The sequence below is a fragment of the Camelus dromedarius genome, chromosome 24, assembly GCF_036321535.1.
Source record: "Camelus dromedarius isolate mCamDro1 chromosome 24, mCamDro1.pat, whole genome shotgun sequence".
NCBI classification, from domain to species: Eukaryota; Metazoa; Chordata; class Mammalia; order Artiodactyla; family Camelidae; genus Camelus; species Camelus dromedarius.
Window position 1 is genome coordinate 13347248 of NC_087459.1, and position 16765 is coordinate 13364012.

The 16765-nt window shown below is 50.3% G+C and overlaps 1 protein-coding gene across 4 annotated transcripts in view; it reads left to right on the forward strand.

Moving 5' to 3' along the window:
• ABCC1 (ATP binding cassette subfamily C member 1 (ABCC1 blood group)) overlaps positions 1 to 16765 on the forward strand; it is a 126705-nt gene that overhangs the window by 88323 nt on the left and 21617 nt on the right. For 2 of the 4 annotated variants that reach the window (XM_064478471.1, XM_064478474.1), the window contains exons 17-21: positions 2000 to 2176; positions 3946 to 4113; positions 5739 to 5922; positions 12624 to 12653; positions 15639 to 15729. In XM_064478471.1, coding sequence (XP_064334541.1) covers positions 2000 to 2176; positions 3946 to 4113; positions 5739 to 5922; positions 12624 to 12653; positions 15639 to 15729 — 650 coding nt within the window. Of the gene's footprint in view, positions 1 to 1999; positions 2177 to 3945; positions 4114 to 5738; positions 5929 to 12623; positions 12654 to 15638; positions 15730 to 16765 lie in introns of all 4 variants that reach the window. The other 2 variants (XM_064478472.1, XM_064478473.1) reach the window with 2 other exon arrangements.

Consider the following 16765-nt stretch of genomic DNA (forward strand, 5'->3'; position numbering starts at 1 on the left):
AGTTTTATTGACACCAGCATTTCCTAGAGCACGGTTTGCAGCAAACTCATTTTGTCAGGATATTGGGGGAATAAAGAGTCCTGGGCTCAGGTAAGCTTGAGAATAGTGCATACTCTATGATTCCCTCCCTCTGGAGATTTAAAATAAATGATAATAAAATAAAGGCTCTGAGAAGTCCTGCAGGGAGAAAGAAATGTATTTACCTTTGGTTAATCCAGCGTGTCCCAGGCATACTTTGTACCTCTTTGTTGTCCATGCAGCAACTCCTTCCATCCCTAAAGTGACTGTCTCCTGGAAGGTACTTTGGGGGATGCTGGTTTGTGCCGTTTTTATTTCAGAGCAAAATCCTTTCTTTGCTGATTATGTGATGCCCTTGAGCCTAGTGTGTCTTAGAAAAAGTTTTAATTTCAAAAGCCAGGTCCAGACTAATGACATTTAGCCATTGTTTTAAGAAATGATCTGTCATTACTTTCAAATACATGTTACAAAGTAAGATTAACGGGCAATGTGTGCTCGGTTAATGGAAGAAAATTCCGCATCACGGCGGGATCCACATTGTGTTCTGTTTCCTTTACCCCAGGTTTGCACAACCACAGCACATTGACATTTCAGGCCGGATAACCCTCTGCCATGGGTTGGGGGAGCTGCCTTGTGCATTGTATAATGTTTAGCAGCATCGCTGACCTCTACTCACTAGATGGCAGGAGCAACCCCCATCTGTGACAACCAAAAGGGTCTCTTGACATGGTCAGATGTCCCTTGGAGGGCAAAATTGCCCCTGGTTGAAAACCACTGTTTTAAAGTAAAAAGCCTTTAAATGTAGAGCTGACGGTTCTAAAAAGTCAGGCTGCTCTGACTTTTTGGTTTGATGGGGTTATAGATTTATTTGTGACTGGTTTTGTTTTTTGTTTTTTGTGTTTGTTTGGTTTTTTTTTTGCCTTGATAAGGGGAATACTAGAAATGAGTCTAAAATGTTTATTTTTCCCAAATATTTTAGTTGGTAGGGCCTGTGCGTACCATGTCTGAATTATCTGAGGGGTCCACAGTGAGGCTTTGTGACAGCTTGGCCTCTTGCAAGTTAGGCGTGAGCAATTTATTTATCTGAGAATGAAGATTAGGAGTCCCAGCCTTGTCCTCCTAGAATTCCTTCATGTAAGAATCTCCGACGGCTCCCCTTTGCCCTTTCAGTAGAGCCCACGCTCCTCACCAAGACCACCAGCCGGTGTGAGCCACCCCTGCCGCCCCTCAGTGCACTCCTGCCCATCTTCCCCTCACACCGTGTTCCAGTCACACCAGCCTTCCTGCTCCTCAGACGTGCCAATTTCTTCTCTTCTCCAGGCCTTTGCACATGCTGTTCCCTCGGCCTGAAATGCTCTTCTCCCTTCTCTTTATCAGGCCAGCTTATCCTCACCTGTTAGTCCTCATTTAAATTTTTTTTTGCAGTTGCTAAAATATATGAAACAAATGCCCTCCCCCTAGTCTTTATTCTCATGGCATTCTTGACACCTTACCTTAGTGGAAGTAAAGACCAACAGCTTCAGAAATGGACAGTTTTATACAGAAGTCCTTGCTTAAATTTCATCAAGGAAATTTCCTCAAGGACTCCTTCCCTGATGTACCACACTAAGTCTCCCCTTTTAAAAGACTTTTTTTTTAAGTCTCAGTATTTTTCCATCCTAGCATGTATCATAACAATAATCAGTGTTTGTACCTATAGGCATTCAGTGAATTGTTACTAAATACATAACTGTAATCTCATCAATGAGGATTTCAGCTCTTGAGCTCCCAGTATTGGAGCCAGTGATTGACCTAGTGTGGGCTCTGATCCCAGCCCTGGTGTCCGCAGTCCTTTGGGCATCAGTTTCCTTTTTGTTAAAACCACAGGTGTGATGAAAGGATCTTGTGAAGTAGGGCTCTCCTGGCAGGTAGGTGGGTAGTCCAGCTGCTGTCATGTTAACCAAGTCTGTCTGTCTTGCCGCCTTCTCCATTTGCCACCTAGGGCTCAGTAGCCTACGTCCCACAGCAAGCCTGGATTCAGAATGTTTCTCTCCGAGAAAATATCCTTTTTGGACGCCAGCTTCAGGAACGGTATTATAAGGCTGTGATAGAAGGCTGTGCCCTCCTCCCAGACCTGGAAATCCTGCCCAGTGGGGACCGGACGGAGATTGGTGAGAAGGTCAGTAGACTTCAACACAGCCACTGTATCAGTTAGCTATTGCTGTGTAACAAACAACCACAAAAATCTGAGTGGCTTACGATGTTAAACACTTACTCTGATTTACGTGTGAGTCGGCTGTGACTGGGTAACCCAGTTGGGTGGCTCTACTCCATGTTGGGGTCAGCTGAACCTGGCTGCAGGCTGGCTCAGGTCAGCTCCATGTAGCTCCTTGCTGGGGCCTAGGTGATAGGGCAGCAGCTCCCGAGGGGGAAGCTCTTCTCATGGCAGCAGCAGAAGCCCAAGGGAAGCAAGAAAAAAATGGTGTTCCTTAAAACACACTGTCCTTTCCACTCACAAAGCCAATCACTTGGTTGAGCTCAAAGACAAGGGACCAGGAAGTACACTCTACCTTTGTAGTCATGTGACTGCAAAGTCACATGACCAGAGACACTATACAGGGAAGGGGTGTGTCATAGGTTCACATGTCCCCAGTCCCTTTCAAAACAGTGATAATGGTAGAAGCAATAATACAATAGCTAACATTTATTGAGTAATTTCTATGTACCAAGCACTGTGCTAAACATTTCATGCATATTTCGTCCTTACAGCAAGCTCACGAGATGGGATTTACTGTTAATCCTGTTAAATGGTTGAGGAATAGGAGGCGCAGAGAGGCATAGCCCAAGCCCCTTCCTGGCTGGCTTGTGCTCGCGCCCCCTGGTGGTTATGCGGTTTGCGGTGCGGTGGTGTGACTGCCATGGCAGCACCGAAGAGCTTTCCCACCTTTGTTCTTAGTTACAAGCTACTGGCTCCACCGGCTTTCTTAGTTGGTGAGTGATTTCTTTTACTTGAGCAAAATCTGCAGCTCGTTGGAAAGAGAAAACAAATTATTAGGGCTTTGGGGGGTTTTCATGTAGCAAAGGAGCCTGAGTTAGTGTAAACAGAAAATCACAGGAAGAACTGAGTTTGATACAAATGCATCACATGGAATCCAAAGGCTGGAATATGGTGGGGGCTCAGGGGGGCCGGGACAGTCAGCCTGGTTCCTCCTCTGTCTTTTGTCTCTGTTTTTCTGCACATCAACTTTGTCCTTTCTTCACAAGTGTTTCTGCTACTCGGAGACTCCTCATTCTCCCTGGTTTAGGTCCCTGTGTCAAATTCTGGAGGGAGAGGACATGATTGGTTTAGTTTAGGTCTGGTATTAGCCACGTACCGAAAAGCTGTGGTCAGAGGGACCCTCAAAATGAACCTGGCTGCCAGGACCCCACCTCAGAGCAGGGAGAGAGTGGGCATCCCTTGGGAGAGGGGCTGAGCAGTTAGCGCAGTGGGTGTCCATTTTGATTCCAGCCAGATGTGGAAGTGATGATGGTTTACCTGTTGCAAGAGGGCTGTGTGGTCCACGTGCCTTGATTGAGATTAGAAAGTGGTGCCCTTCGTGCAGGACGCAAGCTGGGTTTCAACACCCTGAGGGCACAGCCTGCCTCGACTGTGTGGCTTCACCAGTGAGCGATGCAGAGTAAGGACCAGACTCCAGGATCAGGAGCCTTTCCTGTAGCCAGCACCATTTGGTGCCACCAGCCCCCCTTTCCTGACTGTGCAGAGCACCGGGACTTGAACTCCCGTTGGTGCAGGCACAATCTCATGCTTTTTCCACCTGCTCTATCAGTGGGAGGCAGGTGCAGCCCTCCGAGGCCTCTGGCCACGGTCTGCTGCATCCCAAGCAGGTCTCCCCCTCTGCCTGTCTCTGCTTCCCAGGAGACCCACTCTCCTGCCATGTCTCTCCCCAGGGCGTGAACCTGTCTGGGGGCCAGAAGCAACGCGTGAGTCTGGCCCGGGCGGTGTACTGTGACTCTGACATCTACCTCTTCGACGATCCCCTCTCTGCTGTGGACGCCCACGTGGGAAAGCACATCTTTGAGAACGTGATTGGCCCCAAGGGGTTGCTGAAGAACAAGGTACCTGCTGCAGGGACGGCTTGGGGTCTGGCCCTCATTCTTTGATCAAGTCACAATGTGTGTCCCCTTTGAGAATCCTTTACTTAATTGGACTTGAGAACATATTTCTAATCCTTCCCTTGGCAGCCTTCCCAGGACAGTCTTCTTGCTCCTGTCTTTATAGGTGGACGTCCTGGGCACTGGAAGTCAGTGCCTCCACTTGGCCTAAGGAAGCCTCTCTTCCTGTTTAAATAATGGGGATGGCTTTGCAGAGGGAGGTCCCACCCCAAGATCCACTGTGAGCGAGGAGGCTGTGGGCTGATGGACAGAGGTTTGAGCAGGAAAACTGCCACCATATCTTTACATGACAGGAACTGGTTCCTTTCCTCTTCTGTTATTTGTTTGTTTGTGTAGGGGAATTCTAGGGCAGGAAGGTGTGCTGGCTTTTCCTCACCTGCCCCCATTAAAGATGTAGCAGATTCGGAACACTGAGAGGAAAACGGAAGCAGTTATGCGTAATCCCACCACTTAAGGGTTTTTTGGTATTTCTTTCCAGTCTTTTTTGCTGTATGAGCTTTTTAATAGGGTTATCACATCATGAATATATATATTAAGCATCATGCCCCTTAATCTGTTGCAAGCATCCCCATGCACACCACAAAAATTCTGTATAAAGGTAATCTTTAATTAAAAGATGTTTTTATCAAAGTAATAGATGCCCATAGTAACAAAATCAGAGACTATAAGAATATATGTAAAGTTAAAAAAGAAAAAGATTCTCCCTTATCCTGCAGCCCTAGCTCCTCCCTCAAAAGCAGGGGCCAGCAGATCTGGCCTGCTGCCTGTTTTTTTGTGCAGCCCACCAGCTAAGAATGGTCTTTACATTTTTAAGTGGTTGAAAAAAAGCTGAAGAAAAATAATATTTCGTGACATGAAAATTGCATTCAATTTAAATATCAGCGTTCGTAAATAAAGCTTTATTGGAACACAGCCAGCCCATCTGTTTATGTCTTGTGTACGGCTGCCTTCAGAGCTGGCAACAACCAGAGGGCCCGTAAAGCTGAAAATATGTACCATTTGGCCATTTAAGAAAAAGTTTGCCAACTCGTGTAAACAGTTCGATGAACATCCTCCCAAACTTTCAGACAGTTAGAGAAAATATATACACATGCACAAATTTTGTAGTCTTTTTGGGGTGGAGGGGGAAGTTGAAAAAATGAAGCCATTGCTGTGCACATTTTTTACAGCAGTGTCATTCTTGTATTCATCTACGCTTGGCCAGATTTGGAACAGATTTTTGTTCAAAAATAACTTCCTGCACAACCCTTGTTAAAACTGCACCACCCTCCCTCTGTATCCTGTCTCCTTTGTTGCTATGTGCTCGCCGTCCAGCACTCTGTTTTACATGCATTGGTCATGTCTGCCCTGACCCTGGAATCTGGGGCAGGGGTCTTTGTTTCCCTCCCTCCTGCCCCGACCCCTGCCCCAGCTCCGCACTGTGAGTGAAAGCACGCACAGGATGGGGATGCTTCTGCGCGCTTGCATCCCAGGCGCGCGTCCAGCCTTGGACTTGAGATCTGAAGTCCAGGTGTGGAGGGAGTCCCTCTTGCATGTGTGCGCTGAAGCAGCCTGGTCTTTGCCCGCAGACACGGATCCTGGTCACGCACGGTATCAGCTACCTGCCCCAAGTGGATGTCATCATCGTCATGAGCGGCGGCAAGATCTCTGAGATGGGCTCCTACCAGGAGCTACTGGCCCGGGACGGGGCCTTCGCCGAGTTCCTGCGCACGTACGCCAGCGCCGAGCAGGAGCAGGAGCAGCCCGACGACGGTAGGGGTACGGCCGCGTGGGGCTCCGGGCGCAGGTGGTGCCCTGTCCTGCCCCAGTTGTCTCCTGGAGGGTCCCACCAGCTGCCCTGGGACTCGTGGGACATCAGGCCCCTTCAGGAACCATCTGGAAGGGCTGTCTGAACCCTTTCAGGGCTGCATTGAGAGGGGGTCCCAGTGCTTCATGCCTGGGTCAGCAGAACTGGATGCACGTCCCTATGCTTTTCTGCGATGTGGCCCTGGGCGTGTTGAGTTTCAGGGTCTTTGTGGCAAAAAAGGAGATAGTGATAATTACAGCTCTCCTGGCTGCCCAGAGGCTGTGAGAAGCCAATGGCTGTGTGCCATAATCCAGAACAGATCTGAGGGTCATGAGGTGAATTGTGGCTGAGTGTGCAGGCTGGATGTTGTCAGGACCTGGGGCCGAATCCCAGCTGCTGCTCTTACCAGGCCCGTCACTGATAAACCAGGGTGACGCAGGACCGACCTCCTGGCACTTAGTGTAGATTTAGTGTGCTCGACTACGTGGAGCCTTTGACATGGTGCTGAATGCAGCTGCTGTTAATACTTCCCTGGGAAGAGTGCCCCCCTCACATCCCTATGTGCCCGGCATCTGCCTGGTCCAGGTGGACCTGCCCACTTCCAGCCACCACGCCTGCTCTGTCCTCCCAGGCCAGGACTCGGAGAGCAGGAATGGTCCCAGAGGCACACTTTGAACCCTGGGCTGGGACCTCACCCTGTCTTTATTTGAAGCAAGTGGGGTAAGACTTCTAAAAATCCTGTTGTCTCATTAGTTGGTTTAAAATTCAGGGATTGCTTTGCAACCTTGCCAGGCTGCCCTGTGTTTATGTCAGATTAGCATCTGGAACAGATCCTCTGCAGGTCCTTGTTCTCGGAGCTGTGACCTGTGTTAACATGGAGCAGGGAGAGGTCATCTGATGCCTCTTCTGCTTTGGTTTCAGCTGTTGCTAAAAAGAGTGGAACTAGAGAGAGATCACCTGTCCTACCCCGATCTCCCTCTTCCAGGAGCTAATTACAGACTCAGAACCTTTGGGGCGTGTTTGTTACATGCTTAGTCCGCAAACAGGTCTCAGATAGTCTGTTCCCCAGGGAGGGGCTACAGGGCTTCCTTGCTGCACAACTTCCACGGGCAGAGTCGTCATCGAGGTGTCTGTGATGTGAAGACACACACAGCAGCAGTGACTGGTTGTTGAGTACTTCCCGGGGCTTCTGCCCTCTACAGGCATTATCCTATTGAATCCTCTCAACACATTCCCATGAGGGAGGTAGGATTGTTGTGAGGAAACTGAGGCTTAAAGAGGCTTGTCCTTTCTATGCCAGGGGTGGGCAGGTCCTTGTCTTTGTGACTGGGGCCGATCACTAAGAAGGATTCATTGATTTAGTCATTACAGGTGTTTACTGAGCACCTACTATGTGTTAAGCCTTGTATTATTTTTCTAGGGTTGCTGTAACAAAGTAACAAAAACTGAGTCGCTTAAACAACAGAAATGTGTTGTTTCCCAGTTCTGGAGGCTGGGAGACTGAGGTCAAGGTGTCAGTAGGGTTGGTCCCTTCTGAGGGCCATGAGGGTTCATGCCTGTCCCCTAGCTGCTAGTGGTGTGCTGGCCATCTCTGGCGTTCTTTGACTTGCAGAAGCATTGGCCCAGGCCTCTGGGCTTATCTTCACACAGTGGTCTCCTTGGGGGTGTGTCTGCCTCCAAAACTCCCTTTTTATGTAGGGCTGGGGCCCATCCTCGTGACTTCATCTGAATTAATTATACCTGCAGAGACCACATATCCAAATATAGTCACACTCTGAGGTCCTGGAGGTTAGGGCTTCAGCATACGGATTTCATTGGTTGGGAGGGTATATGATTCAGCCTGTAACATTACCGTCCTGGGTTTTGGGGAGACAGAAGCGAACAAGGTACAGGCAAAGCCTGCCCTCGCACCTTGTGGAGCTCAGAACCCAGTGTGAGAGAAAGGCAGTAAACAATCAGCAGATTAAGACGGTTCCATCCAACGCGAAGCGCCTCGAAGGAAAACATGTAGGGTGGCAGGGCTGAAGAGTGGTGGGGGTTTGGGCAACTCAGGCGGGGGGGGGGGTCAGGGAAGCCCTCTCTGGGGACGTGACATTGGTTTGGGGAGGAGCCAGCAAGAAGATAGGGGAACAGTGTTCTGACACAGGGAACAGCAACTGCACAGGCCTCAGCCCAGCATGAGATCAGTCTGTTTGAGGAACAGAAAGGAGGCTACTGTGGTCAGACCATGGTGGGTAAGCGACGGGGGTGGGAGACGAGGTTGGCTAGGGGGTCGCCCTGCAGGGCCTTTGGGGTGAGGAGTTTGGATTTTGTTCTCAGTGCAGTGGGAAGCCACTGAATGCCAGAGAGGGAAAGGTTCCCTGTCTAGGACACAGCGAGAACTCGCACGTTCTTTCCTCTGGGTTAGGGTTTGCTGAAGTCCTAGTGGTTTTTAATAAGTGGATTGTTGAGATATAATCCACACAGCATACAGTTCACCCAATTCAGAATTTTAAAAAATATTCTAGTATTTTCATTGTGCAACCATCACCATGATCAGTTTCAGAACATTTTTGTCCCCTCTCAAGGAAACCTCATCTCCACTGGCAGTCAGTCCCCATTTCCTCCCAGCCCCCGCAAGACTTAGGCAAACACTAATCTACTATTTTTTCTTTGTTTTGAGATATAATTGACACACGGCACTGTATAAGTTTAAGGTATACAGAGCAACGATTGGGCTTACGTACCTCATGAGATAATGACCGCAGTAAGTTTAGTGAACATCCATCATCTCATACAGATACAAAATAAAAGAAATAGAAACTTTTTTCCTTGTGATGAGAACTCTCAGCATTTACTCTCTTAACAACTTTTCATATGTAACAGAGAGCAGTGTTAATTATAGTAGTATGTTGCACGCTGTGTCCCTAGTGCTTATTTTTACAACTGACAGTTTGTACCTTTCGGCTATCTTCATCCAGTTCCCCCTCCCCGCTCCACCTGGTGACCGCAAACCTGATCTCTTTTTTATTTATTTGTTTGTGTTTGTTTGTAATTGACCTACAACACTATGTTAGTTCCTAGTACACAACATAGTGATTTGAGATTTCTGTACATTTTGAAATGATCACCACACTAGTCTGCTTTCTGTCTGCATAGCTCTGTCTCATTCTGGACATTTCATATAAACAGAATTCTGTACCATTAGGTCTTTTGTGACTGGCTCCTTTCACTCAGCGTGATGTGTCCAAGGTCCATCTCTGGGGGCTTGTATCAGCACTTCATTTCTTCTGATTGTTGAATCATATTCCATTGTGTGGATCCATTCATCAGCTGCTGAGCATTCGAGCTGTTTCCGCTTTTTTATGAGCAGTGCTGCTCTGAACTCTACGGGTTTTAAAGAGAAGTATTTTCTTTTGCCAGCTCAAGATAGCTGACACTCCCAGAGGGCAGGGACTGTCCTTAAATCCTGTTGGCACAGGGCAACCCCCTAGCCAGCCTCGTCTCCCACCCCATCACTTACCCACCATGGTCTGAGGAATGGTTTTTCCCTCCCCTTCCTCAGCAGCCGCCAGCATATCCACAGCAGTTTGTGCTGAATATGGAATGCTGCCAATTAAAAAAAAAAAATCTTTATGTGTGTATGTGCACCTCAGCACTTAATTTGGTGGTGAAAATGCTACCCACCACCCTGGCACCAATGTGGGGGGTCACTTCCCCAATTCAGCCACCCAGCCCCGTGCTGGGCAGGGCACAGAGGTCCTCTGTCTCGGGGTCTGAAATCAAACTGTCCCCCTGCCCCCAGTGCTTTCCACCTCTCTGGAGGGGCCCCTGCGATAAGGCCGGCGTCAGGGTCCAGCCTTGCTCAGCTGTAGCCAGCTTTAAGCGCCAGTGACCTTGGATTTGTTTGAACCACATTTTTGGCTCCTTCTGAAGGGAAACTTTTGTTTCCTTGTTGAATTAATCAGGTCACTTTTAGAACACCCAGGCTGAAGGGTGAGTGTTCGGTCTGAGGGGATTCTTTCTCTTTGGGATGGGGAGGGAAGGTGCAGCAGGAGCTAGGCTTGGGGTAGTGAGAGACTGACCCTTCCCCAGGGATATTCATTATATTATTTCTAGGGGTCTTTTTTTTTTCTTCTTGGTTTGTTTTGGTGGCAAAGAGATTTACAAAGTAGTTCATTAACCTTTGTACCTGGAAGGTATAGAACATTTTTATTTTCTCTGGTTTCTTTATTAGGAACCTGAAACTTACTGTGGTTTTCAATGGGGAACATTTGTGCCTCCCAGGGACCCTTGGCAGTGTCTGGAGACATGTGTGGTTGTCATACCTAGCAGGGTGGGGGTGCACTTCTGGCATTTAGTGGGGAGAGACCAGGGATGCCGCTCAATTCCCTGCAATGCACAGGACGCCCCCTCCGCCCCCCCACTGCAGAGAGTCATCCAGCCCCCAATGGCAGTGGTGCCGAGGGTGGGAAACCCTCCCTGCTTCACACCCCCCAGGTTCTTGCCTTGTCAAGATGGGATAAAGAACTTTATTCCAGCAGTGTGGCTGCTCTTCAGAACCTTACTCCTGCCATCTCTCAGCCTTGTGACTGATTGTTTTTCCCTTTTTCCGATTTTTGCTGAATTTTTGTATTTTTACCTGATTGTAAAATCAGTATGTGCTCCTTATAGACAATTGGAACCTATAGAAAAGCACCAAGAATCAGCAAAAAGAACATCCTTCCACTCTCCCACCGCCCAGAGGGCACCTGTGTTGGCATCTGGCCTCTTTCCCACCTGTCTTCCTAGTCCAGGACTTGTTCCTCGAGCAGAGTAGGACCCTAGGGTGCACTTTTTTGCCATCCTTTCTCCTGTCTCTCTTTTTCTTTCTTTTCCTAACGTCGGGTCACAGGCGCTTCCCCGTGTTGCAGGAAATCTGTCATAAACACCAAACAGCAGCTGGAGAGTCCATCACACAGACAGCACATTCCTCCCCGCTGTCCTCAGTGTCCGTATTTCTTCCCCTTTTGAGTATGAAGAACTTGCAGGGCCGAGGCGGGAGGATAGGGTCGGGTGATGTAGCCGGTCAATTCCGTTTTTGGTCAAAAACCCGGCGTTGACTGTAAAGCAGTGACTTGAATTCTTCCCTCAAGGGAGGCTGGCCTGCTGGCTCTGGCCCAGGCAGAGTTCCAGAACCTTCTTGAGAATAAACAGCGAGCCTGCGAGGTGCCAGCTTTGAGGGCCAGCGGCTGGCTGAACACACAGCCCCGCGGTGCTTACGTGGTTTAAGAGCAGGGATGGTGCCTGGCTCCGCAGCACCACAGCCCCATACCCAGTGCTTAGAAGCACTCAAGGAAGTCTCGTTGGATTACGAGTTTCATGTCTTTGTTTAAATAAAAAAGAATTCTTAATTATTCTACAGCATCCTCCCTCCCCAACCCTGCATCATTTATTTTTTCCCATACCCTGTTTTATTTTTCTTTGTAGCACTTATCACTGCCTGACAGTAAATCTGGATCTATTACTTTATCATCTCTCTCTCTCCCTTGGAATTTAAGCTCCGTGAGGGCCTTTTGGTTACCTCTGTTTCTCCAGGATGGAGAATAGTACCTGGTGCATAGTAAGATACTCAGAAAATGTGTTAAATAAGTGAATGAATGAATTACACCTTGACTGTTTAAGGCCTGCCCTATATAAGCATTGGACATTAATGCAGCTGCGTACCTATCCCAGATTAGAAAGAAACAGGAGCTGATTTTACCCATTTCCCTTAGGGTTGGTTTAGAAGCCAGCTTTGCAGGTACTGGCTATGGGGTGACACCACTGTGGCCAATGTCCTGCCCCTTCTGGCTTTGGAAGGTCAGCTCTGCTTGCTCACTTGGTCGTTCATTTGTTAATCCACCCATCTGCCCATCAGGTGTATAGAGAGTGCCTACTGTGCGCCACAGAGATGTCTGGTGCATGAGCCACAGTGTGGAATGGTGCCCCTTGGATTGTGCAGTGCACATCCTGTGCAACCTCACATGGCCATCTGGTGTTCCAGGCGCTGGGGGCAGAGTAGTAGATAAGACCTAAGCCATGCTCTCAAGAGCTCACAGTCTGATGGGGGAGATAAACACTAAATAATCAAGGACATCATGGTGCTAAACACAGTGATGAAGACGAGCCTGGGGGGCTAGGAGAACCCTTAGAAGGGTTCCATGTCCTCCCAGCCTGGAGGGTTCAAGGTGATATCTGAGCCAAGTGACCTCCTCTTCTTTTTTCTCAGCTCCACGTGGAGCTGGCTCAGGGCAAGGTGCTCATGTCCTTGAAAAACCAGAATCTATGGTCTGGCAAGAGGCCCGTGCCGCCTCCCAGCTGGCATGCCTGCCCTGCACGCTGTAATGTTTTCTCTCTCTCCCTCCACTGCTGGGAAAACAGGTGTAAAGACAGAAGGTCGGTTTGCATTTTTCTAGCTGTCTTTCTGTGTGAACACTTACAGCTTTTAGAGAAGGAGCTGGCCCCAGGCAATGTGCTCGTCAGGGATCCATCCAGAACGTGTGGGATGGGGACACTGGCGTACATGCAGCAGGTCCGTCAGCCGTCCTTGCCCCTCACCCTTAAGGGAAGCGGTTCATCTGTCCCCTCTGGGCATTTAAACAGGGGGCTCAGGGTTGGGAGTTTTGCCTTGGTTCTTAACGCTTTCTCGGGTCTTGTGAATCCCCAGGCATCAGCGTGGTGAATGAGGAGGAGGAAGGTCAGTGACGGCTGGGCTGGCGTTGGCTATGCTTGCAGAACGGGGCTGGAGGTGGACTTGTCCTGTTTCTGCATGCCTGGGAAGGGGCCCTTGAGCATCTGCATTTGCACCCCCTTCCCCCGTTCATCCAGCATTTATTAAGTGCCTCGTGTGCACCAGGCTTTGTGGTTGGCACTTGGGGATACAGTCTGAATCTCCAGAGTGCTCACTGATCAGCTGAGTGACCTTGGCTAAGCCTTACTGTCTCACAGGTCAAATGACCATGACCAGCTGGCCTTGGAGATCCTGGTTGTGAAATGCCTGGCATGCAGTAGATGGACAGTGAATGGGAACAGTTTGATTACTACCATCCCACCGGTACCTCCTGGGCATGACCCAGACCCAGGCGGGCCAAGGCAGCTCAGAGTGATGAGCATCTGATGGGGCAGCTGCAGGTGGTGGGGTGCCCAGAGGAGGGATGTCTTCTAGCAGAATTTCAGCAGGAAAGGTTGTTCTGTCTCCCTCCAGTGACAGAAAAGTGTGAACTGGCCCCTGGAGGGAACCCATTTCTCCTGTCTTCCTTGACCAGCAGTGTGTGGCTGAGGGTCCAGACAGAGGCCCCTTTTGGAAGCCACAGAAGGCAACTCTGGCCACATGAACAAGGTGTTTCCAGAAGGATACTAGGGAGCTCAGAAATCAAAGGCAATGCTGGACAAGCAGGACTTGGGCAGTGGGAACTCTGGGCATAAGACTCCTTTAGAACAGAGCAGTTGGAAAGATCTTTGGTCCTTGTGAGGCCATAGATGATTCAAAGTCCTGGGGGAGGGGTTCTGTTGGGCTGACCTTGGGCAGGTTCCCCCTCAGCTTGGGGAGTCTGGCCACCCACCCCCCTGGTCAGACAGGCCTGGGAGACTGTGCGGAGAGGGACTAAATCCTTTGCAAAGAAGGCACACGGGGTTGTGCGCCACACATGCTCACGTTCTCCTCCTGGGACTCTCGGTCCCTCCTTTGAAGATGAGCATTTTCCAGCTGCCCTTGTTGGTGTATCACATGTTGGGTAATTGGGTTGAGCAGAGGAGGAGGCAGCCACGGAGGCCACTGTGGGGCCCTGCACTGAGTGGGAAGCAGGAGGAGGAGAAGGAGGCTGAGGCTTACAGAGGACACCTGGGCAGAAGGCTCTCTGAAGCACCTGCCACAGGACCAGTGTCTCTGGGAGTGTTTTTTTGTTTTGTTTTTGTTTTTGTTTTTGTTTTTTGTGGGGGAAGGTAATTAGATTCATTTATTCATTTTTAGAGGAGGTACTGGGAATTGAACCCAGGACCTTATGCATGCTAAGCATGTGCTCTGCCACTTGAGCTGTACCCTCTCCACTGGGAGTGTTTTAAAGCATCTCCATTCCTGCACAGAGGAAGATGGTCAAGGCCAGCCTTGGGCCCAAGTGCCATGCATGTGTATCAGCACTGCCTGCATGTGGCTGCATGGGAAGTCCTGCTTGTTATCCCTCTTTTTTGTTTGTTCTTTTTTTTTAATTAAAAAAAAAAAGATGCTGACGTTAAAGGAAATACTGAAAACAGCGGTTCTCCATCCTGGCTGTGTTCCAGAGTTATCTGTGGGGCACATTTTAAAATGCAGATAATGGTAAGCACCACAATGGTGTCCCCTTCACCAAGCCTCGGGCACCACCTCATTTCATCCTCTGGCTAATGAGGGCAGGTGCTGTTGTTATTCCCATTTTGCAGATGTGGAAGCTGAGGCTCAGAAAGTTTCATTGCTTCCATAGTACACACAGTGAGGAAGTGAGAGGACATTTCCCATAGGTCCCAGCTACTTGACTGTGCTATCAATGTGGGGCCTGGCCTCCCTGGCAGAGTTACTGCAAGGACCAGGGCCGGACACAGGGCATCTCCAGGTGATTCATCCATGGCCAAGATTGAGAGTCACCAGCTCAGAGCTCCTCCCATCCACCCAGGAATGATCCCTAGCCCCGGTTCCCTTCCTGTCTTCTGTTTCTTCCTGTGGCTGTCCCCTGAGAGAGCTTGCCTTCTTGGATTCTGCTTTAATTCATGTCACATCAGCATGTTCCCAGGGTCACTGCTGGCTACTATTTCTCCCTTCTCGTAACTTCTCTCCTGTGTCCCCCTCCTCCTCTGGGGTCAGCCCCTTGGAGCCCTACATAATGCTGTTCTCTCGTGCCCTCTCACTCCTGGCACCAGAGAGCGAGGAGATCAGTGCAGAGTGGGGGGTAATAAACATTACCACTGAGTTGTTGGAAAATTAAAGGAAATAATGTATTTCAACAGCTCAGCAGCTGACACTTAATAAACATTAGCTACTGTCTCTAAGGTGACGGTGATCACTGTTGATGCTGGATGGATGCTTCTTGGAACTGGGGCAGATGTCTGTCTGGCTGATGTGCCCGGCAGTGGCTGTATCAGTTGCTGAAATCCTGAAATAGTTCCTTATTACTGGGGAAATAGCCACTGCCCCAGCAGGGCCCCCGGGCCCCCGACTTCAGAACCTCCCTGTGATCCGGCAACCGAAGGGTTAACTCCTGGCCCTGCTGGGGGCCTCTGGGTCTCCCGTGTCTGATGCCCTTGTCAAAACCAGTTGTTACTTATTTTGAGTTTCACCCCTGCTTGGGATGCTTAGGGAACAGAGGACTGCGGCCTTTCCTCTGCATGGTTCACTGCCTCCTGGCACCATTAGCCAAGCTTCACGGAGCAGAGATACCATTAGCAGAGTGGATTTTACCAGTCACTGCTGGTACAGGGCACTTTCTGGGGCCCAGGGCCCTCAAGACAGTTGCAAAGCACCATCCCTGCCCCAAGGGAGCTGGCCCCGATAGCTCCTGCACCCCAGCCGGAGAGCCTGTCTGGGGGCTCAGCAAAGAAGTCTTGCTTTCTGAGCTTCCTGGCAGCCAGGTCATGTGCCGTCTCCCCGCTGGAATGACAGGATTTGGTTCCAGCTCTCGAAACCACGATTCTGCCCCCCTTTCTCTCCTGCCAGGCTTAGCAGGCGTCAGCGGTCCCGGGAAGGAGGTGAAGCAGGTGGAGAACGGCATGCTGGTGACAGATGCTGCGGGGAAGCAACCGCTGAGGTAAGGCAGGGAGGGAGACCACTCCTGTGGCTTCTTCCCCCGGCTCCACGTTTCTGCCCCAGCCTGCAGGGAGAGGGAAGGGATGAGGGTGCCCGCGGCGAGGCTCCACCTACCAAGAAAGGCCTTCAGCTCCTGCCTTCCCTCCCGAACCCTTGGGGGCACCTCACTTCCCAGAGAGCAGAGGCCCAAAGGGGAAGCCTGGTTCCATTCCTGCCAGGTGGCACGTCTCGCACGGGCCTCGTGACTTAACTGTCCACCTGCACTTCTGACACCCGAGCTCCCTACGTGGTGCGGCTCTTCACTCACGTCTCTCAGAGGGACCTGGAATGTTCGGGCTTTAAGAATGCGTTCTGTGCGCCGTTAGGAGCCGGGCACGGCACCAGGCACGGCACCAGGCTCTGTGCAGTCTGCGAACCTGGAGGCAGTTACTGTCATTGTCCCGTTTCACAGGCGAGCAGACCGAGAGCTCTCACCTTGCAGCTGGAGAGGAGCTAAGCTTGCGTCTGAACCCAAGCTCGGCGTCTGAGCCGATGCGCCCAAGTTCTACACTTCGGTGCTTTAAAGGAGGTTGCTTTGGTTTAGATCATTGGGTATTCGGGGGAGCGGCATTCCATGCTTAACCTCTCCATGCCTCGGTTTCCTCAGCTGTCAAATGGGGTCTTCGGTGCACTGACCGCACAGGGTCATAGGAAGGCTTAAGTGATAGAGAACGTGTGAAGCCCTTAGACCTGTGCCTGCGCCATCAGCACTCAGTAAACACCACTCAGTTGTCACTCGCAGCTGGGGCTGCCTGGGGCTACTTCTTTTGGGGTGGGGGGATTTCACAGAAGTGCGGCTGGGAGGGAAATTGGCATGAGTAGCTGTGGCCCTCAGAGCCTTGCCCACGGTACCCTCCTGGGCCCAGCTCTGTGTCATATGGGAGAGGTGGAAATGCTTCCTTCTCTATTGGCGCACCTGTCAAGGTGGTGAATGCGGCGTGTGTGTGTGTGTGTGTTTAAGTGTAAGTGTAAGTGCTTAGAAAGGCGCCTCACCCAGA